Raw genomic sequence first — 23,267 nt, 5'->3', positions numbered from 1 at the left:
CTCTGTACCCAGAATCTCTTCATTCAGTCTTTCCCTTCCAGAGTTAGTTTTTTTTTTTCTTATAAGCTGCTAAGGTTCTGTTACACGCATGTATATGTATGATTCTGTTCTCTCCCTTGTGAGGCCTTCTGAGCAGTGGTGGAATTCAATTTTTTTTTTACTACCAGTTCTGTGGGTGTGGCTTGGTGGGGATGGTGTGGCTTGGTGGGGGTGGCAGGGGAAGGATACTCCAAAATCCGCATTCCCTCCCCACTCCTAGGAGAAGGATATTGCAAAATCTCCATTCCCACCCCACTCTGGGGCCAGCCAGAGGTGGTATTTGCCAGTTCTCCAAACTACTCAAAATTTCCACTACCGGTTCTCCGAACTGCTCAAAATTTCCGCTACCGGTTCTCCGGAACCTGTCAGAACCTGCTGAACTTCACCCCTGCTTCTGAGTGTGAAGCATTTGAGCCTCTTAAGGTAAACAAACGTGATGAAGGATATAAAATATTTCCATGCAATGTAGTCAATCAGGATTCTTGCTAATCAGTTCAACATACCACTCTATAATGCCTTGGTAAGACCACATTTAGAATACTACTTCCACTTTTGGTCACCACAATGTAAAAGGATGTTGAGACTCTAGAAACAGTACAGAGAAGAACAACAAAGATGATTGGAGACTAAACGATATAAAGAATGGTTGCTGGAATTGGATAGGTCTAGTTTAATGAACAGAAGGAATAGGGGGACATGATAGCGGTGTTCCAGTAACTCAGGGGTTGCCACAAAGAAGAGGGAGTCAAACTATTCTCCAAAGCACCTGAAAACAGGACAAGAAGCAATGGATGGAAACTAATAAAGGAGCTAAGGAAAAATTTCCTGACAGTTAGAACAATTAATCAGTAGAACAATTTGCACCCAGAAGTTGTAAATGCTCCAACACTGGAAGCTTTCAAGAAGAGATTGGACAACCATTCTTCTGAAATGGTATAGGGTTTCCTGTCTGAGCAGGGGGTTGGACTAGAAGACTTCCAAGGTCCCTTCCAATTATGTTATTCTGTTAAAATCAATGCTAATGTTGTGGATGAAACTTTAGGAAGTAACTTTCCCATTGCTGTCTGTAATTTGCTCAGATTAATGAGAGTTGATAGGGTATATAATACCGTACTAAGCCATTGATCTTTTTAAATGCTAAGTATACATCCCAGAGGAATTTCTCAAATCAGGCATACCTGATGCCCTTGTGTTGTATACAGTTTATCCAAAGGCAACAGAAGCACTATCACAAGATGGCAAAAAAGTTTTCTTGCTGTTGCTGTTCCATAGTATGCTTGAGATATATTAACCTGAAGTAAATATCACTGTTTGTCAGATTATAACACTGAGATTCTAATATAGAGCAATAAAGCAGTGGTTTGTACATATTGACTCAATCCACGTAATGAGTAGTTCTTTCCTTTAAATTGCTGTACCTAACTCCAAAAGGGAATAAGGATTTGCTTCATCTGTAGAAGTTACCAATTTTGGGGCTTGGCCACCACATGCAATAAATATTTGAAGAGAGCCACTTTCCATCTTTATGTTTAGTGAAAAATAAAAGAAATAACAAGAGCAACATAGGATGGTATTATCCTGGATTTAACCTGTCTTAAACCTAGCAATACCTTTGCTGATATTATTTAACTACTTAGCAGAAGCCACTACGAATATATGATCTCATGCATTCAGTATCTTATGCATAGGTTTTTGAGCCAATATGTTTTGCAAAACAAGAGGTTATCTTAATAGATGAACATCTGGCTCAAAAAAGGCTATTAACTCTGGGTTTTCTGAATAGTTCAAAAAGGTGAAAGCCTACTTGCAGGCCCCTAAAGCCTTGGGTGGGAGTCTCTAAAATTTGCCAGTCATTTACAATTGTTGATGTGTCAGAAGATATGTATTATCATATTGACTGTACTTAATTTAATGTCATTTCAATTTTAATTCAACTTGAATTAAATCAAATAACATCAAAACTTAATGCTAGTTTGGTGCCAGGTAGTTTTCTTTTCTAACCCTACTTCTTTTTGGGTGTGCAGCATACTGTCCAAAGGCCAAGAGAAAACCTTAGCCTTCCCCTTCAAATTTGCAAACCTATGGGACTAGTCACATAAGAACAACTTGGGAGGAGATGCTTCACTTCCCCTAAATCCTTGCCATGCCAAGCCAAGGTTATAGTATGAGTCAGATTCAATGGCAACCAAAACCTGATTTCATAGGAATCAAGCGCATGTACAGAGTTGCTGCCTCCACTGTGAATATAGTGTACATCTTGCACATATTGACTACAGGTGTCATTTACAGTGATTTGTCTCCATTTTGTTCTTCCAGAATTCTGTAGAAATCAGTCAAGCAGCATGCTAGTAATGTGGATTAAATATATACATTTATATTATACATTATAATATAAACATACATACATTAAGCATTCAGTTGGCAAAGAAAAAGTGAATCATTCCAAAACAGCCATACCTGTCAAAAACAGTGCAGCACTTTAACTATTCAGAAAGTTGTGCTTTATCATGAAACTATGCAGAGCCTAAATAAGCAGTTGATTTATTAACAGACTACAACACAATTTCCCTAATTTTCAACAACATTAAACATTAAAGCTGTTTGAGCTCTCGCTTAAATTAGAATTACATACACATAATTTTTATGTCAGTTGATAAAGAACACCATAACCTTCTAATTTTGAATCGAGTATCTTATAAAATCAAACATGTACACAGGAGTTTCAGTTGTGATTTTGGGATTCCTTGAGCAAACTGGACTTTGTACAGTTAGAGAAGAGTCTATGTTGTGTCCTATAAGACAGATCATTGTATGCCAGAGGAAGGAATTGGGCATCTGTGGTGCTGTCGGCTATATGGCAGCAATTTCAGCACAACTGGTGAGAGGACAGTATTGCAGTCATCTACTCGTGGATCAGGTGATTCAAAGAACTAATAGGATTTTATCTAGAACAGTACAGGAAAGCTGCCTGTTGCCTCAACCTAAGCAATTTCAGATTCCAAAGGATATTAAGGACTTGTGATTTTCTCCTCTCCTCTCCTCTCCTCTCCTCTCCTCTATTCTTGTCCCCTCCCCTCCCCTCCCCTCCCTTCCTCTCCCCTCTCCTCTCCTGTTTGGCTATCCTGAAGATCCTGGTAGCATTGCAAGGATAGAGCAGGTCAATGGAGTAGATTATACAGTAGCATTTCTCCCAGGATATGTTTTGAAGAAATGATGGTTTGCCTCAGTATTTAACAAATCATTTGAAGTAACACCTGAAATTCTTAGAATGGATCCATTCTTAAAAGTTACTGAATATTTTCTCCATTTCCACAGAGAAGGGTGATAATTCAGCACAGCCTTAGTTTGGACTCCTGTTACATAGCCAGTGTGTGGATTCTGTTTGCCAGGAGCTCCCATTATTCAGACTTGAGACATACTTCTATTTCATGAACAATTTAGAACATTTCTTGAACAATTTTAGCATTTGGAGGAGAAACATAACTTATTAGGTTTCCAAGAAGGAAGAAAAAAAAGGATCTATTGACAAAGCAAACCCTTCTTGGAATTGGAGGGGGAAAAATCTTCACACCCATTTATATGAGAAACATATAAAAAGAAAAATACCACTTGGAAAATACTGATAAGTCTTATCAGTTGTGGATTCTAGTGATTGAGGGGTGTGTATGCGAAGCTTTTCCTGATTTGGGTGTTTGAATCGTGTACAAGTGTAGCTCCTGAAATTTAGGACCTGCGTTGACACCCCTTGCTTGCCTGACACATAGCACGGACACATGTCTGAGATTTGAAAATGGAAAATGTATTGCGTGGTTTGTTTCTGCTTTGTGATATTTCAGCCAATTAAGCTATCTTTGGCTACCTGACAGGCTGCCTAATGTTCAGTGTTGAACTGAAAGCAAGGGAGGATTGCCCCTCTTGGCTTTTCTCAATTCATGTTTTGGCCTGCTATTTAGTATCTTTGTCCAGTTGTAATCATTACATTGAAAAGTGAAAAAACAAACAAGCCGAAGAAAAGATGAATTGATTTCTGCTAGAACCCAGTGAGAGGGAAAGTTCTTTATGCAGATTTTCTCAGGCCGAACACAATACATCAAAGACATTACCTTTTGTCTGGAATTTACATGAAGTTTCATTTCCCCACTGATACTATCTTTTCGTATATAAACATTAAATGCTCAGTGGTCATTTTTAGATACACACAACAAGTGGTTTGAGGATTTATTTCTCCTCAAAGGAAGCTGTGGTCATCACTCACAAGTTCTCATGAGGAGTTCCCAAACTTGTTCTTCATGGTTTACATTTGGGTAGTTCTGGTAACAAAGATAATGTACTCAACACTTTCTCATGGATGTGAAGATGAAGTTGGGGTTCAAAGGAGATCCAATGATTGAGATGTACAGAGGAGGGTAATGCACTCATAAAAACTGCTCTTCATAGAATACTTAAATGCCCTACCACAATAACCATTGGAGCAATGCATGTTTAGTTCTGGCACAATTCAAAGAAACAGTGGGAGAAATGTTAATTCTCCCAGGGTAAGATTTAGTAGCTCAGCTGCTCTCCTAGATATGCATACAGTGATTTATCCTGCCATAAATAGGTTTGTTTTATCTCACAGTAGGAATACTCACAAATCTCCCTTTGATTAAGTCTGTCAAAGGGCTGATAAAGGGGTGGAGCTAAGCACTAAAGCCATCATTTCTTTCTTCTGCTGGACAGTTCGGTGCACTTAAGAAATAATAGACTATATAGTGAGTTGAGAGGTTAGTAAATCCTTTTTAAGGCAAATCAAGGATCACAAAGAGATTTCACAGCAGCCAGTGTGCCAATAATTGCACAATATTAAGAATTTTTGAAGTGGGGTAGGAGAGAGGAATCACCCCTTCGACCATTCTTCAACTTGGAATTTGTACACTAAAATACATGTGCATAAACTCCAATAACTATAAGCTCCAAAAGTCCAGGCTTGCAAAAATAGAGAATGTCAGTTCCATGCTTATTCATTTATTAAAATTTTTATAGTTTACTATAATCCCAAAAGTTTGTGTTCAGAATGGTGCATTGGGAGAAGGGAGTAGTGTGGTGTTTCAAGTACTTTATTTCATGCTGGTTGAAGGCTGACATAGTTGTGATTCAATTTCCTTCTTCTATTCAGTCCTTTCTGTTCCTGTTTGCTTGCACAATTAACAATGTCTGTTTCACAGTCATTTATATATTATAGTATTATTTACATCGATGTGTGTGCTTCCTTATGAACTCTTCATGAGATATGTACTAAGTAGCATGTTTTGCTCAGAACCATACACCCAAAAAAGTTCTGGGAAGTTTACACTTTTTTTGTTTCTTGAGGATATGTTCCATGTAAAGAAAGGAAATGTGTCTAAAAAGTTTTTAAAGGCATAAATCTGTCTCTTTTTAATTGCAAGAGTTAATTTTTCCTCCAAACATAAATAAGAAAAGAATTTAGCTTTTTATAAGAAATCAACTTTAGGAATGGTAAAGTAGAATATAAACTGCAATTTTTTAAAAAAACATAAATTTCTAGGAAAACCTACCTGAGGCTGTCATAAGGATAACAACCTGTCAGTTATTTTTATTTTGGCAGTCCCCAGCAGATAGAAGGGAAGAAAATCTTACTGAATGTGAAGTTGACTGCATTCAGCATGAGGGTCATACATTATTCAAATGTGATGTGTGGCATATGGCATCAAGAAAGTAAAACAGGCAAAAAGAGCTTAGAGGTGGAGGAACCAACTTGCTTTTGATAAATTCAAAAAGTACGGTTTTGTTTAGAATAGTTGGAAAGTAGAAAATGAATATAAAAGAGCATGGAGGGAAGGGACCCTTTGAGAAGAAAAATTTAAAATTGGGCAGAAGTACGGGTTCTGAGGAAGGGCTGAGTCAGCCAAATTTTAAAGAAGAAATTTCATTACAAAAATGACGTGAGAATTATGATTAAGATGATTAAGAGTGCCTTCTGCCGTGCCCTGAAGACCTTCCTTTTTCAGCAAGCCAGGCTGGCTTAATGCTTTTTAAATGTTTTGTTATTGTTTTTTAACTTTGGGGCCAAATTTATATATATCTTTTTAAATTGCTTTTGATGTTTGTATTTATGTTTTTTACTTTGGCTGTACACTGCCCTGAGTCCTTCGGGAGAAGGGTGGTCTATAAATTTAATAATAAATAAATAAATAAATAAATAAATAAATAAATAAATAAATAAATAAATAAATAAGAATGAACTGTATACAGACAGTTCTTTGTTTCCCTAGTGACTAGTCCATCCATTCTCAGTAATCTCCCCTGATATTGCAACACATCCAATTCAGTGGATGCAAAAGCCCTTATATATTCCTAATCAAGAATTATTTTACTGTCAAAGGATATCCAGTTTATTTGCTTAAACTTTAGCCAATCATCTGGAAGCATTGATCTTGTAAAAACCGGGGGGGGGATGGGAACATGTGAAAAACAGAACAATTCTGTCTTACATATTGAAGTAAAAACCCCTGCAAGATTGAGACTCTAAAACCCTGAGACTATTTCCCCATATAGTTATCCCTCTGGCTCTTCAGTGTTTTGACTTTGAAGAGATCTTGAGAGCCTTCATAACTGACTCTAAACTAGGCCTTTCCTCTTGCCAAATCTATTGGTCTGGAGTTGGCCAGCATAAAGCTCACTATCCTTACCACAATCCGGTCTCTATTGGTTCTGTTTTAGCTCAGTGCTGACTTGTGTTATCATTGTGTTGCATAAACAGGGCATATTAAGCAATTTGCATGTCACCAACCAGAGAGAAACCATACAGAACACTGAATACTTCTTGATAGGACTTGGAGAGGTGCTACAAAAAAAAATCAAAGCAAAACAAACTTTTAAAATAATTGTATACTTTGAACATCCTAGTCTTATTATTCAATAAAATACAAGCATTGAAAATGTCTGTGAAAACTAGCTAACTGAACTAAAATTAAGTCAAAAACTGCAGCTGTAGAAATATCAGTAGGTGAACATTTCTGTCATGGTATAGCAGAGTACTGCTTTTTTTAGCATTAGATCTAATATAGAATAAGGAATTAAGGTCCTTTAGATGTTCCTGAACTAGTATTTCCAGCCATTGGACAGCTTGATTGGGGTTGCTGGCAGCTGTGATTTAGCAACATCTGTGGGGACCCAGATTCCCCATTCCTAAGATTTACCTTATTCAAATTTGTTATCCCCCCCCCATTCCAAAGAATTCTTGTTGTGTTTATATACATAAAATTGTAATGTGTGAATGCATCGTCTCAAACAGTTTTCTGAATTAAATATACCCCATTTGTCTTTGTAAAATATAGGAATTTGACCTAAACTTTCTTTATTCTTTTTGTCAATAGCTTCCCCTTTCTGTCCTTTTCCAATTCTTTTATTATCTCCTATTGATCTCTGAATAATACGGAACTAGCAGTGATTAATTTATCACAGGATATACACCTCAAACTCAACCATAATTAAGTTTGGCTGGTTCTAGTTTAAGCTGATAACCTGTGGTCCACAAGCTACAAAATCACCACTTCCCCATCCCTGCTTTAGAGAACCAGGGAAATATCTTTGTCAAAAGGGACTGTGACTTTATAATATTCAGTGCCATCCATTGACCCAGAATTGTCTAAGAGCAGTCTTTTTTTTTTTTTTTTTGTATTTTCTCCCTATTCAAAATTTTATTGGCACAGCCAAAACGAGGCTTTGAGTTATTTCATAATGCTAAAAACTAGAAAAATAAAATAAAATAAAATGAGGTGAAGTAGAATATCACATAAATTGGTTTGTCGTGATAGAAGGAAATGCTGCACTTAAGCAAAAGATCCTCATGCATCTATTATATTTTCCTTTAAAAAATAAAAGTATTCGTTTGAGAAACAAATCTGTAATTTTTTTAAGCCATTCTGCATTAGCTGAAGTACCCATAGTTTAAATTGGAAGCATTTGCTCCTCTTGTTCAGATAGCTGTAGTTGGCTGTTTCTTCCATTTTTGGACAGAGATCTAATTTCCTGATGTGCCATGAATGTACAGTAGCATCTTTGTGAAACCCAGGCAAAAAACAACGAAATGGCTCTATTTTTTTGTGAATTTTAGGACCGCCTATTTTTCGTCATGGAATATGTCAATGGAGGAGACCTAATGTTTCAGATTCAACGTTCACGCAAATTTGACGAGCCTCGCTCCCGCTTCTATGCAGCAGAAGTCACATCGGCACTCATGTTTCTACATCAACATGGCGTCATCTACAGGTACTTTTCTTTCAGAGGTTGAAAAAAAAAAGAATTATTAAAGCTGTTCGTTTCATTGGTGTTGGCTAAAGTCCAGGGTCTCTTAGCAACCGCATTGGCTGTTAGTTTCTGCTTGCTAACACAGAACTTTTTTTCTTACTCTTTTTGAGGTGGGGAGAAGACTGTTTATCATTCTGAATGTTAGCATTTGAATCGTCTCTGCAGGCCTTGCCAGCTGTGGGTGCCAGTTTTGTATTATAAAACAAGCAACGCTTATTTTAAAAACTTGGCACGCTGTGACCCATCGTTGACTTTGGTTGCGGATCAGGGCAATCTCTTCAGTTTTCTTCTTCTGCCATGGATTTCCTTTCATTTCGGAACTCCCTGCCACTTCCTGGGTTTGTTTGTCTTAATTGTCTCCAGTCTGAGATGGGATAATCATTTGATGAGGCTTTGTACATGAAGTCTGCATGGTGAGGGTGAAGGCTCAGCTGCTAACAGGAAGAACCTCTTTGGAGACAACTTGAATTTGTTCCCTGTAGCTCCTGATTGGCATCTGGCTGAACAATAACAAATCTGAATTGCTAACTTTTCGTTATGCCATGAAGAATACACTTAGAGATAAATATTTATTATTAGAAACAAGGAACTTCTTAATACATTTTCACCTACTATCTTTCTATGTTATTAAGGCCTTTATCTTGTCGTTTCACTCTTCCTCTCCTTCTTTTCCCTTTAAAACAAAAACAAAGAAAAGAAACTGGCAGTTTTTCATGACTTCAGATAAAATTTGGCAGGCATATACAGAAGAAACTGCAGTAAGGGAAGTTGGCTGTGGGATCACTTCTCTTTCATGAAGTACTTGAAGAGGGCAGTCACAAAGCACTATTCACAGGGGAGGTTGCTGCAGATACATCATTGCCAACTACCAGTAAAAATGAAGCCGAAAAATAATACATGTTTGGAAGCACATAGGAATATGTATTGGAGAGGAGAGAAGATTAAGAATTGGTTGTTTTTCCTATCCAGATCTTGCCAGCCTGAACCTCAGTGTATTGGGAATTCAGTGGCATGGACAGCAGTCCATTTATTCCTCTGAAAGAGAGATGAGCAACTTAAAACTTACTACAATATTTTAAGAGAAAAACAAGTCACACATAATGCACACTATATTCCAGAGAAAGAGAAAGATAGGAAGAGAAAGGTTTTAATAGGGGTGTTAAAATAGCATTTCATTCCCCCTCTTCATCCTTCAGTTCTTTTCAGGAAAAAAAATCTTACCGTGGTACATAAAAATTTCTAGAAATGTTCTGATTCTGTATTTACTTTGGATACTTATTCTGATTTCTATGCTGTTGGTACTTCCATTTCCCAATCCCTCTGAAGCAACTTGAAGACAATATGTATTTATGTTTACACCATATACTCAGATATGCTGAGAACAAAAAGCAAAAATACTCTCTCTCTCAAATTGCCAAAACTCTTACAGCAACAATCCCCCTTAACTCCACATCATATAAAATGGGACTACAATAAATTACCTGCACATGAAGCACAAACACACTCATTTCTTGTGTGTTCATATGTATGATCACAGAAAAAGTCTCAATAGATCATACGAGGAGGCAGGGCTGAAAAGCTGCCAAGCCACCATTCCCTTTGAAAGATTTGCTACCATGGTTGTAACCAAAGAACTAGGAAGTTCATATAAAGCTAAGATTTCCTCAAATGGAAACAAATGCTATGCCTGCAGAACCACAGTATTTCAAGGCACAAATGAGTTTCTTAGCAGTGTGACATACAACATAACTGAGCTGAAAATAAATAGAACAGGGATGAAGTCATGGAATCTCAGAGACATGGAACCAATCAGTAAAGAGCAAGTGGGAGTGCTGTTACTGCCGATATCTTTTGTGTTGTGTACTCAACACAAATTATTTACAAATTACAAATCTTTTTTTAAAAAAAATAGCCTTGAATGTGTCACAATGTGGTGACCTATTTTTGATTTAAGTGCTATTGTACAGAAAGAAGATGGCTGTTTTTAATAAAGTTGCTGAGAAATAGGATCTGCTCCTATCTTTCAAAATTCCCATCTCTATAATTAAAAGTGATTTTAAGAATCAGATAGACAACTCCCAAACAAAGTTCCTCTTCTCTGCATTGCCTGTGTAAATGCGGAGATTGCCGGTCTCTACTGTTACTAGTAGTTGTAGTTCATTGACATCTGGAGTGCCAAAGATTGCATTCTCCTGCTGAGAGAAAGAATCAGTGTCATGCAATATGGAAATTTCCATGAACATTTTCTTCTCTAATGGAAAGAAACCAAGAGTGGTTTATGTCTTCATGCCTTTTCCTTTATATGATGAAAAACCAGGGGATTGGCAAAAAAAAAAAAAAAAAAAAGACTAGTTGAGAACTTTAGTATTGTATTACCCTTTATAACAATAAAGTAAGCCTCTGATTTTAATGGACTTTACAAAAGAATATATGTTTAAGCTGAATGATGTCCATTAAAGAGAGGATTTACCAGTAGATATAATTGGGAAGATAAGCCATGTAGCACTTTAAAGGTGATAGTCAACATCTGGAAGCAAATCAGCAACAAGTGTAAGTCCTGCAAAAGAGATGACACTCTCTTTGGAGTTGCACAAAACCATGTGCATTTTGAGCCAACTGAAGCTTTCGGATACTCTTCAAGGGCAGCCCCAATGTAGAATACATTACAATAGTTCAAACAAGAGGTGGATGACTGTGAGAAGAGTTCATAACAAATAGCAAAGAAGGAAGCCATTTTTTCATTTCCTTGAATTCCAAGCACATCAGAAGATATGATTACTATTATTATTTTTTGAAAGAACATAACTACAGCAAATCTGGCCCTTTCTCCCCCCCCAAAATTGTGTTATTGTTATCCCTGAATTAAGCTGACATACACAAAAAACGTTTAATGTGGATGAAGTAACATATTGTAGGATATATAGATGGCAACTAGTTTTCAAGTTGCAGTCACCACAGCCCAGTTCTTGAGGATAGGTAAACAAGAAAACATAAACCTTGAGGATTTTCCGTGAATGTAGAGCCTGTCATGTTTTGATGCCAACTGTAGTTCTTCAACAGAAGAAAGAAAATAAATTGAAGCATACATGCCTGAAGGTCTGGGTCAACAAAACAAGGCTTTGCAACTCCATCTGAATTAGGTCAGTGAGTTTCTGGTTGGGGTGACATTTGAAGAAGATTCTTCTAAGTTCCTAAAATTTGGCCCATTCCAAATGATCTTCCCCTTGTACCTCCAACTGGAAAGGCTACTGGAGATGGCATTTGTGTCATTGTAAGAGCTCTCCCTTCCTTAATATTCATCTGCATCATGTAAACAGATCATCATGTAAACAGAGCCTTGACATTAACATGGGAAGAATAGGGTGGGCCTTTTGTTAAGAGGGAAAAGGAGAAACCAAAGAAGGCAACCAAGAAGCATGCCAAGTTTACATTCCTGAGAGGGCAGTCTTTTTCCTGTAGAGTTTGTAGGAAGGGGACCAGTGCTTTCTGCCTGATAACACTAATTCTACGAAGAGGAAGTTGGGAAGCAGTATTTATCTTCTGTTTAAACGTCAATTATTTTAGTTTATTTGGTTGTTATATTTACTTAACAAGAAACTAAAAATGAGCCTGTATTCCCTGGCTGAGCTCAAAAATATATGCTTTTATATACAGAAAGGGACAGAAGCACATATGTCTTATTTTTTTCTATATACACAGAACTTCCCTTTAAGGCTTCTCTGGAGAATAATAAAGACAGCTTGTGGAGTAGTTTGGTATCAAGAGAACAAAAGAAGCAATTGCATTTCTCCACCATACCTAGTAGTTGCCCTTTAAAATTTTGAACTAAAGTAGTATTTCTACACTGATATTTTTTATCATCAGGAATTTAAATATTTACTCTGCTATGCCCATTTCATCCAGATGCTTTGGAACAATTTTAAACTTGTACAGTTAAACACTTGTATGGCTTGAAATCCAGACACATTATTGGAAACCCACTAGTAGTGATTAGGTGAATAGAGGACTAGTTGCGAGATCTTCCCTTTGGAATAAACATACTCATCATCGCTGTGATAGAGAAGAGGGTTTTAATTTTTTCTCTTTTTTAAGAAACCAAAACAAAACTCCACTAATAGTTCAGGCAGCAGCACAAGTGAGGTCAGAACAACCTAGAACTGTTCTTTTTTTCCTCACAAGGACCTAATAGGAATGACAATAGGGTTTAGGTTTTTTTCTGCAAAAATTTGAAGTGTCTTTTCCTGACAAGAATGAAGGCAACTTAAGTATTCTTAAGAGGTCTAGATAATCCACTTCTTCCAGATTTCTCACCAACTACAGACAGACTGACTTCTTGACAATGGGAAGGTTGGAGATGTGATTATAGTTAACTAGGAATGTTGGGTTCAAGAAAGGCTACAATACAAGGGAGAAGGTACCACCCTGTCTCTCAAAGAGGCCAACATCATAGTATTGATCCAATCACAGCAACTCCCTGGCTGCTTTCGTAACCAGGAGGTGGCCAGATCCAATGAACAGGTGACCAAACTGAGAGCACAGAAAATCTTGGCCATTTTATTAGTAGTCATCAGATCAAACTTAGATCAAATAACAAGACCAGGCCCTGAGCACCTTAGCTGGACTGCCCAGTTAGAATCCAAGCCAGAGCTGATCTAAGTGACTTTATCTATCAGAAAGCCAGAATAGTAGCATTATAGATGATCTTGCTGGCCTTCCCTGACCATTAGGAGACTGAGTCACAGTGAGCAGTGTCTATGTAATGTTAACCATCTCACTGTAGAATGAACTATTATGTTACAATAAGCCATACTGTTAACATTACAAGGTGGGTTAGATCAGTAGTGGGTTTCAATTTTGTTCGCTACCAGTTTGCTCATGGACACTTCTGTGCATGCGCAGAGATGTCCAGGCGGGTGGGTGGAGCCTCCCTCCACTGCCACCTCCAGTTCGCCTGATCCGGGGTGAACCGGTAGCAACCCACCACTGGGTTAGATATATTAATAGATAAAATAATTTCCCTCCTAAATGCTAGGATGCTTGTGGATTAGTGCACAAATTGTCTTTTATTTTATCTTCACATCAAACTGACCAAGATGTCACCAAAGAGCTCATGATTAAAGGACGTTTTAAGCCTTCACTGGTTTTCAGTGATGATATTCTATAAAGACTAGAATTTGGGATTTCATTCAGTCACAAATCCATGAATCATATATGGTATTAAGGACACTATGGGAAGTGCCCTTAGATTGCCACAAATTTTGAATCCAGCTAGTTAGGTTTAGGTTTTGGGTTCTCAGAAAATCTGTTTCTATCATTTATAATTGGTGTCCGCAACAACCACACTGGTGCTAGAGATATATCTGAAGTGGCATTCCTTCAGTTAGCAATGCTTATTTCACCCAAAAGAAACTGGAGAAGCAATTTTTAGATCTCTTCTTTTCTCTAGATCACATCATTAGGATTTCTCTAACCATTCTTCACATGGGAACAATAATCACCTCTAAAATTGTATGATGTTTTCAGGGGTGGGTTCTAAATTTTTTTACTACCGGTTCTGTGGGCGTGGCTTATTTTGTGGGTGTGGCTTGGAGGTCATGTGATTAGGTGGGCGTGGCTAGCTGGTCAGTCATTTCTGGGAGGTCCTCGCACTTACGACCAGTCCTCGCACTTATGACCCAATTCATTTGTTTGCTTTTAACATTGATCAGCTGTAGGACGGCCCTTTGAAGCCCCGCGGCAAGAGTTTAAACAGTTTTTTTCCCTCTAGTCATCAGCTGGGACTCAGGAGGCAGCAATAGATTGGGGGTGGGACCAAATAAAAGGTAAGAATAACGTGGGAGGGCGGGGAGGGAGAACCAGTTCGGTGACGTCATATCGTCACCGCTACCGGCTCAGCCGAACCGGACTGAACCGGGAGGAACCCACCACTGGATGTTTTATTGTACAAAGCTCAGAGCCCAATAATTCAAATTATTTTAAGTAGCTATGTGCTTAAGTAGTACTTTTCTGCATCTTATTTTTCTGTATCAGATCTCCTGAGCTTTTCCAGGACTGTTAGCTCAGCCTGTGTTTGTAATCTTTTTTTTTTTAATCATTATTTATCCATTTTCATTTTCACCTGTCAGGTTTTAACAAATAGTTTATATATTTTTTCAAACGTTTTAACATCACAGAAATGCACAACTGCTTTAAATATTCCAAATATAATATATTAAATTGCCTAACATTATTATCTCTGCTATGCAGTTTTGGAGGCTTAATTCTTCAAAAACTATAAACTGACAGTCTCTGGGCCAAATCTGTCCTCTGAGAGATACCATCTGCAAATGCCAGTTTTGGTTCAAAAATAAAGGGTGGAAGGGTAGCAGTTAAATTCCCATGATTGCCAGCTTTGAAACTGCTAAGAGCTTGACTCACCTTCCATTTCCATATGATTCTTAGAAAGGGTCTTATGAAAACTTAGAAAACTTATTTGCCAGCAGACATATATGTCTGTTGGCAAAAAAGAAAGTAGCACATTTATTTCTAAGATGTAAGCCCTCCGTATTCAGAATAGGCCCTACCAGTAGGCAGAATGAGCCAGTTGCAATAGAAGCATGCAGGAGTCAGGTGATAAAATTATATGGAAAGAGAGAGCTGTAGTTGATGACTATGCTGTCCACAAATATACTTTTCAATCGTCTGTATGACTGAGAAGACTTATCTGTTGTGAGTATTGTATAAATATTTAGCTGGATCTGAACAAGGCATAGGTAGATTGCTACCTCTTTGCCCTAGATAACAAAAGGTTTTCAACCAACCATATAATATTGCTATTTTTAAATGAGTGTTCTATTTGATTGGACCCCATCCCCTTTTATATCATTACGGGGAGGAACAAGTCATTTAAAGTATGTTTAACTTAGTTTGGAGGGTAAGTTAAGAATGGCACTTTACTTGTCAGAATATATTCTCCATGCCATCATGGACCATGATGGTTTTTAGACTTGAGAAACAGGAGGGGATATGAAAACCATGTGTATCAACACTAGTATTCCAGAGAAAATTGATGCTCCTTACAGCTGTTTTGAGGGGAAAGATTTTTGTGAAATTCGACAATATAGATAGTTCTTGACTTACGACCACAATTGACCACAAATGCTGACCACAACAGCATTTCTGTTGTTAAGTGAGACATGTGTTAAGTGAGTTTTGCGCCATTTTATAATCTTTCTTGCCACAGTTGTTAAGTGAATCACTGCAGTTGATAAGTTAGTAAATTAAGTGAATCTGGCTTTCCCATTGACTTGGCTTGTCAGAAGTTCATAAAAGGGGATCACATGACCTTGGGACATAGCAACGGTCATAAACCAGTTGCCATAGCAATGGTCATGAACCAGTTGCCAAGCATCTGAATTTTGATCACATGATCATGGGGATGCTGAAAGGTCATAACTGAAAAAGGTCATAAGTCACATTTTTCAGTGCTGTTGTAACTTTGAACGGTTACTAAATGAACTGTTGTAAATTGAGGACTACCTGTAGATGTCCCCTACTAGCTCTAAATACTATATTAGTTCTAAATATCTTTCAGCACTAAAGTATTATCTTTCTAGATGCCCCATAAGCGATGCAACTTTAATTCCTGTCAAAATTAAATGACCCAAACATTTTAATATTTCTCAAAGACCCAAAGCAAGCATTTCCTTCCCATGTAAAAAATCAAGCAAAGAATTTATCAGAAGGAATTGATGCAGTTCTGTCTGAGTGACACACTCATTCAATCATTTTCCCCCAAATATTTCTGCATGAAAAAACATTTTTATAAAGAAGAGATCTATTAGATAGAAAAACAAGCAGCCTTATTGACAATGCTAAAAACTCGTTTAGTACAACGTGCCTCTGAAAACACAGATTTCTTTTTTTTTTTTTCAAAAGTATGCACAGAGACAAAGCAAAGGAGCCTGAACTTTACTACTGGAAATTAAAAGCTTCATCCCAGTAGTACTTATGTCAACAGTCCATTATGATACAACATACTTGATATGGTCTATAAATAATACAAATAACAGTTCTTACACAACAATCACTTTTATTTACCCATGGAAAGACTTTTCATTGCAAAAATCTCTTTAAATCCCTCCTTCAGTAGCAGAAATTTGTTGGGGGAGGAAATACTATTGAACTAACTGTTTCTTCCTTTTGAGGATACTCTGGAGAGCACAGCTGAGAGATTATTTTTCCCTTTTTTAGCCTGGGATAGTATGGTGGGAACAATATACTTTTGGTAACTTAATCCATCATTACTTTGTGAGTTTGGGTTTTTACCAACATGCAAACTGGACCAAAGAAAAAGAAAGAATAATAACACAATAAGGGTAGTCCTTGATTTACGACCAGAACTGAGCCCAAAATTTGTGGTGGTTAAGTGAAGCTTTTGTTAAGTGAATTATGTCCCATTTTACAACTTTTCTTGCCACAAGTTGTTAAGTGAATCACTGCAGTTGATCAGTTAGCAACTCGGTTGTTAAGTGAATTTGCCTTCCCCATTGACTTGGCTTGTCAGAAGGTTGTCAAAATGTGATCACATGACCCTGGAACACTGCAATGGTCATAAGTATGAACCACTTGCCAAGCATCTGAATTTTGATCACATGATCATGTAAAGGTTGTAACTGTAAAAAACTTTTTTGTAACTTTGAACTTTGTAAATGAACTGTTGTAAGTAAAAGACTACCTGTCGTGTTTCACTATAACAAGATTTTTGGTTTCTTGCTGTGTTTTCCTAGGAGAATGGGGCACTTGGGCAAAAAGTATCTATTGCATGCACAAAAAAAAAATAGATATCCTAAATATCTTCATGAATTTTCATGAATTTTCAGATTGACATCCATATGTAATCTTATTTAAGAATTGGCATTCTTTATTAAAAATGTTTTAAAATTTTACAATACAAACTCAGTTGAATTCATTTGACAAAAGGAGGTCTGGAATGCTTTCACATCTCCATATGAAGTAAAGGGTACTTTCAAAGTCAAGATCCATTCAATGCAGCTTGTGTTTTACTAATGAGTCAAGGTTCTCCCTTAACTTCACAGTGATTCACTTTGTTATATATTTGTCTGTCTGTCTGTCTGTCTGTCTGTCTGTCTGTCATCTATCTATTTCTGTCCAATTTCTTTACCTTTTTTCTGAAGAACCCTGATGAGGTCTTTATCAAGGAGCCTGTAAAGCGTGTTAGGAGTTTATCTTGATAACTGATCATTAATCAAGATGAATACCCATTCATTTCAGCCTTGATTTGCATCCAGTTATATGAAGGAGACAGCTTTAGTCATCTTGATGGATCTGTGCTGGGAACTAGACAAGGAGAATGTAATTCTGTTTTAAATTTGGCTGGATTTCTTAGTCCTTAACCAATAGAATTCTATTGGTTCATCCTTCTGAAAAGAAACCGAATAATATTTTGCTGCATTTCCCCAAAGGCAGTTTCAGAAGGTAATGTTGAATAGATTCTATTTGCACATTGACCACTACTATATAGTATCCCATAAGGTGCTAGTATGCTTCCATGTAACAGAATATCAGCATGAAACTTGGGAAAGTTCGTATGCTTTGTTTTCAGTATTTTTTATTAAAAATTAGAGTAAAATCAGCCTAGCTCAAAATTCCTGGACACTCTACTTTATGTAAGGCCACCTCCACTAACTGGATGTTTTCGAAATATGTTGGGTTTCAATCCCTCTCATCCCCAACCACAGTGACCTTTGATATCCTCCTAGAGAGTGGCAAGCTAGAAAGTGTGACCTGAGATAAACATGCTCATGAAACCCAGTTAGTAGGTATGTTCTTTTTCAACACTTGCATTTGTTTTATTTACAAGATACATTCAATTGGCATACCTGAATAAGCACTGAACCAGCAGTGGTATGTCTGATAAATTTAATTCAACTTTACACCTGGGTTGAATGTAAACTCAGCAATAATGTCTATAAATAAATCTGGTCTCTGAAGATCTGTCCAATCTTACTTTTTAAGCATTCTATCTCATTGTTCCATGGCATGTGCCATTTTTCAAATAAAAAATAAGCTGTTTTAATGCAAAGGATTAAGTTTTTTTTTTCTTGCACAGCAGTAAATTAACTTACACCTCACTGCCTCTATTCATTTTTTTTAATTTTATTTGCTTTGTAATTACAGCAAGACAGCTTATGGTCAGATATCTTTTTAGCTAATAAAACGGCAAGACACCGTTCAAAGATAAAGTTATCATAGGATAAATTCATCTTATCCTTATTTAAACCCACTAAAGTTTCAATGGAGAAGTAGACCGCTAAAAACATATTAGAGAATATATTCTATAAAAGACAGAAAGAAGAAAAATAGAAACATTGTATAACACCTACATAGCAGTTGCCTCAACCACTTCAAACGATTGATAAATATTTGGTATTTTCACTATTGCTTGTTATCATTTGAAACTATTCACTGAACAGAATTTGCTTTTGCTTATTTAAGCCTGTCTCTTTTGATTTCCAAGTTAGAAATGTTTGAAAAAGCTTTTACTTTCTTCTAAACTACCAGCTTTATGCGCTTTTGTAGATACAGATTTAAAGGCTGATATTTGTCATCAGTATACAGCAGGTGTGTCAAACTCAAGGCCCGGGGGCCAGATCCAGCCTGTGGATTGCTTAGATCTGGCCCATGGGGTCGTCCTGGAAACAGTGAAGGACTGGCCCATGGTGCCTCTGCCAGCGAAAACAGGGCTCGGGAGGATTGCGGGAGGCCTTCCTGAGCTCCGTTTTTGCTGGCACAGGGTTGCAGAAGGCTGTTGCAGCCGAAAATGGAGCTTGGGAGCCAGTTTTCTCTGGGAAAGTGCTTGGACCACCACAGGTGCCCCTGAACCAAATGATGTCGAGCTGGCCCACCTATCTGGCCACGCCCACTCCAGCCCCCAGAGGTCAAACACAACTCTGATGTGGCCCTCAATGAAATCGAGTTTGACACCCCTGGTATACAGCAACCAAATTAAGGGAAAGGATATGCAAATGAAAACTGATCAGATTGAAACATTTTGGACAAGGTGTTTTGGACAGGTGAAACAAAATTTGAACTGTTTGATCACAACTACACAAGATACATTGAGAGAAAAAAAGGTGAAATTTTAAAAAAGAGTACCTTGCTAATTGTTAAGCATGAAGATATTTTGGGGTTACATGGCAGCCTGTGGCAGAGAAAATATTGTGTGAGGGGAAGGGAAGAATATCAGTTTATCCTTGAAGTTAATGTCCTAATCCAGTGAAGAAATTAAAATTGAAAACTATTTCAACCTTAAAATAGTTGCAGGAAAGGAAAAAAAATGTTTTGGAATGGTCTTCACAGCCCCAGATTTCAATGTCACCGAGACCTCAAATATGCAATGGAATGCAAGAAGACCTAAGAATATTTCTGATCTGGAAGAATTTTGCAAGGAAAAGGGGGAGAAACAATGATAAGCAAGAATAGAAAAATTCTTATTGTGCTACAGGAAATGTTTGGAGGTTTTACGAAGTACTGAAAGGTCATTCATAATTTGGTATTTGCCGTATTCACTATTTTATTTAAATTATGTAAAGAACTGTACATAAATAGAAATTTACAGAAATCTGTTTAACTTTATACCATGTAGCAACTGTGTTAGCATCTGTTTTCTTAGGGTTTCCTTGAAACACACAATTTGATAAAAGTGTGCTATATTTTTATAGTTAACAGAATATCTGGGTGTTCCTTTGAGCAGATTTCATGAAGCTTTTAGCTCATAAAATTCTGACTCTGAAGTGTTTAAAAAACCCTCAATTTTCTGCTGAAATTAGTTTGATTTGTCTGTGTTATGTGTGTTTGTGTGTGCACATTATGGGATTACAATAGTGATAAGTAGGTTCCTTTTTTTCCATAGGCAGTTCTGTTATTTGATTCCAACTTTCCCAGGACATCAACTGTTGATTTTCTAATCCAAGAAGAAAAGCTTTAAATAATAATGAAACTATATTTCCCTTAGCAGTAGCTTTTATAGGATCTGCAATTGCTTATTGCATAAAGCCATAGACATGGTATACATGATCATATCAAAAATTTATGTGACTTCTGCATTAGTGATCAATGCACTTTGCTTGTAGAAGAGGTGGAAAAATCACACTTTTCCTTGGGAAGATGTCTTAAAATACTATGAAGTAGAATATAGTTTGAGAGTACTCCACACCCTCTATTTAACACTTGTATCTCTCTGTTAGAATATGGAAAAGGTACCTGTTTCTCTTCACAGTTAATACATTCATTCCCTCCCCCCCCCCCCCGCCCCCCGCCTTTATTTATTGCTAAGAACTTCCTGATTGTTTCTTATTCAAGGGACCTGAAACTGGACAATATTCTTTTGGATGCAGAAGGTCATTGCAAACTGGCTGACTTTGGCATGTGCAAGGAAGGAATCTTGAATGGAGTAACAACTACTACCTTTTGTGGAACACCAGACTACATAGCTCCAGAGGTATAATAATATGCATTGAAGTGTCTAGAACTTATTTTTGTGGTGCTAGCTTACTTATCCCTCGATGAAAAACTGAAACCAAATTCTTTCTATGTAATCCTATTTAGGATTGAGTATGCTGATGACTGTAGTATATCACAACAGGAACTTGGTTAAAAAAAAATAGGATTAATGTGTGCTTGCCATACAAATTTTCCAGTACCATTCAGAAAAACAATTCCATGTTGTGAAACACATAAAACACAGGAAAAACTCTGTTGGAGCAGAATGAAGGTCTATCTCTTCTAGTATATTTTTCATATTGCAGCCAACAACAGTAAAGTTTACAACTGTGACAGGAGTTTAATAGCAGACGTCTGCCTCTGAAGTCAGGAGTAACCCATAAGAATCAGTGACTTTTCAATCTTTTTTTTCACATGAATTTGCTAGCTTCCTTTGGAGTAGAATTAAGTGATGTCCATCATCAGATTTAATCATATCACCTGATAGGAACTTCTGTAAGTTAACAGTTTCCTAAGTGAAGAACTGCCTTTTCTTTTCTCGTGTAAATCTACTTTCATTCAGCTTCATTGATAGACACTAAGTTTAGTGTATTATGAATATACTGGATGGGTAGAATAGCGTTCTCACTGATAAACAATGGGCAGAAATTGTGTCACACTGAAACTTTTTCAAAGAATTTATAGGTTTTAATTTAAGGTCCAAGTGTGTTTCATTGAAACTGGCTTTTAAAAATAATTTCATATAATCATGGAAAATCAGAGTTGGAAGGGACCTTGGAGGTCTTTTAGCCCAACCCTCTGGTTGAGCAGGACCCTATACCATTCCTGTTGTTCAGTCTTTTCTTGAAAACCTCCAGTGATACAACACCCACAACTTCTAGACACAAGCGTTCCATTGATTAGTTGTTCTGATGGTCAGGAAATTTCTTAATTCTAGGTTAGATCTCCCTTTAATATCTTCCACCTGTTACTTCTTAACCTGCCCTCAGGTGCTTTGGAGAATAGATTAACTCCCTCTTCTCTATGACGGCCCCTCAAGTATTGGAAGACTACTATCATGTCACCCCTTGTCCTTCTCTTCACTAGACTAGGCATACTTAGTTCCCACAACCATTCTTCATATAGTTTAGCCTCCAGAACCCTAATCATCTTTGTTGCTCTTCTGTGCATTCTTTCTTCTTCAAAAGCAGGTAATATAAATTGTTCATATTGTGCATTTTTATCCACTGATTTCCCTCTTTTTCTTGATTTCTCCTAACAGATCCTCCAGGAATTAGAATATGGTCCTTCTGTAGACTGGTGGGCGCTGGGGGTTCTCATGTATGAAATGATGGCTGGACAACCTCCCTTTGAAGCTGATAATGAAGATGACCTCTTTGAGTCTATCCTACATGATGATGTGCTATATCCAGTATGGCTTAGCAAAGAAGCTGTCAGCATTTTGAAAGCGGTAAGATTATCTATTTTTCTTTTTAAATTTGAGTTTTCCTAGAACACTTGAGAAGCAGCCACCGCTGGGAGTTCAACTACAGTTCAGAGTGCCATTGTCAGTATACAGGGGTCTGGGATGAATTAAACTTCTTGTGGGAAAGAGACAAAATGTTTGTGTTCTTTGCATCTGTATATCTGTATACATGCCTGCACTTGAGAATCATGTTTCAGGAAGAACCAAAAACACCAGCAAACTGAAGTGCCTTGTCAAGCTGAATACTCAGATTGTATAGTTGGCTAAAATGAAGACAGAATTATGCAACTGAGGATGCAAGTCCCACACGGATGGGCCTCAATCCAAAAGATACTTAACAAAATGACATCCTGATCCATCACCATGCTGATTTAAAAGTCAACTGATTTCTCTGGGAGATGATCCTGTATTTCTGACCCCCACAGCTTCTGTGCAAATGTCAGTTAGAATTTATTGGTTAGCATTGAAAGACCATTCTTCATCTTGAAAAATGAAAAATGGTGGCAAAATAAGGGTGAAGTTAGTTTCAATACATTTCATATCTTTATTTTTAGATGAGCCGGTTCTACAAGGGAATTATGTTCAATGGATCAGTTCCTAACCAAAAGTTACTTCCTAGTTAATTCCCTGAAATAGGTAACACTGTACTTTGCTCAAAACAAAATATTGTTAACAGTCATATATATACATTTAACTGTTCTCATACTGTTCCTTACACTGCCAAAACAACTCTGACTGTGCACAAGGAGGAAAGATTAGCAAGCTAGTGAGAACTGTTTAGGAAAAATAAATTATTAGGGGCAATTCTCCCCAAAGCAGGTAAAAAATGCTTTATGTGAAATGGGAACTCAGACTGAGGATGGGAATGTAACCATATCAGTTTCCTGAGAGTTTAGACTTTGAATGTTTTTACCCTGATATATAAAAAATAATAAAAACCAGTTTTAAA

The 23,267-nt window shown here is 37.2% G+C and overlaps 1 protein-coding gene across 1 annotated transcript in view; it reads left to right on the top strand.

Annotated features, from left to right (window-relative positions):
* PRKCE (protein kinase C epsilon) overlaps positions 1-23,267 on the top strand; it is a 345,221-nt gene that overhangs the window by 301,887 nt on the left and 20,067 nt on the right. Inside the window, exons 11-13 of the mRNA XM_070948304.1 lie at positions 8,156-8,310; positions 20,713-20,851; positions 22,115-22,303. Coding sequence (XP_070804405.1) covers positions 8,156-8,310; positions 20,713-20,851; positions 22,115-22,303 — 483 coding nt within the window. The remainder of the gene's footprint in view (positions 1-8,155; positions 8,311-20,712; positions 20,852-22,114; positions 22,304-23,267) is intronic.

This window comes from Pituophis catenifer, unplaced genomic scaffold, assembly GCF_029215685.1.
Source record: "Pituophis catenifer annectens isolate HBS135680 unplaced genomic scaffold, rPitCat1.0.hap2 SCAF_1, whole genome shotgun sequence".
NCBI classification, from domain to species: Eukaryota; Metazoa; Chordata; class Lepidosauria; order Squamata; family Colubridae; genus Pituophis; species Pituophis catenifer.
The sequence above is the reverse complement of the archived record's forward strand: the minus strand, read 5'-3'. Positions and strand labels throughout refer to the sequence as shown.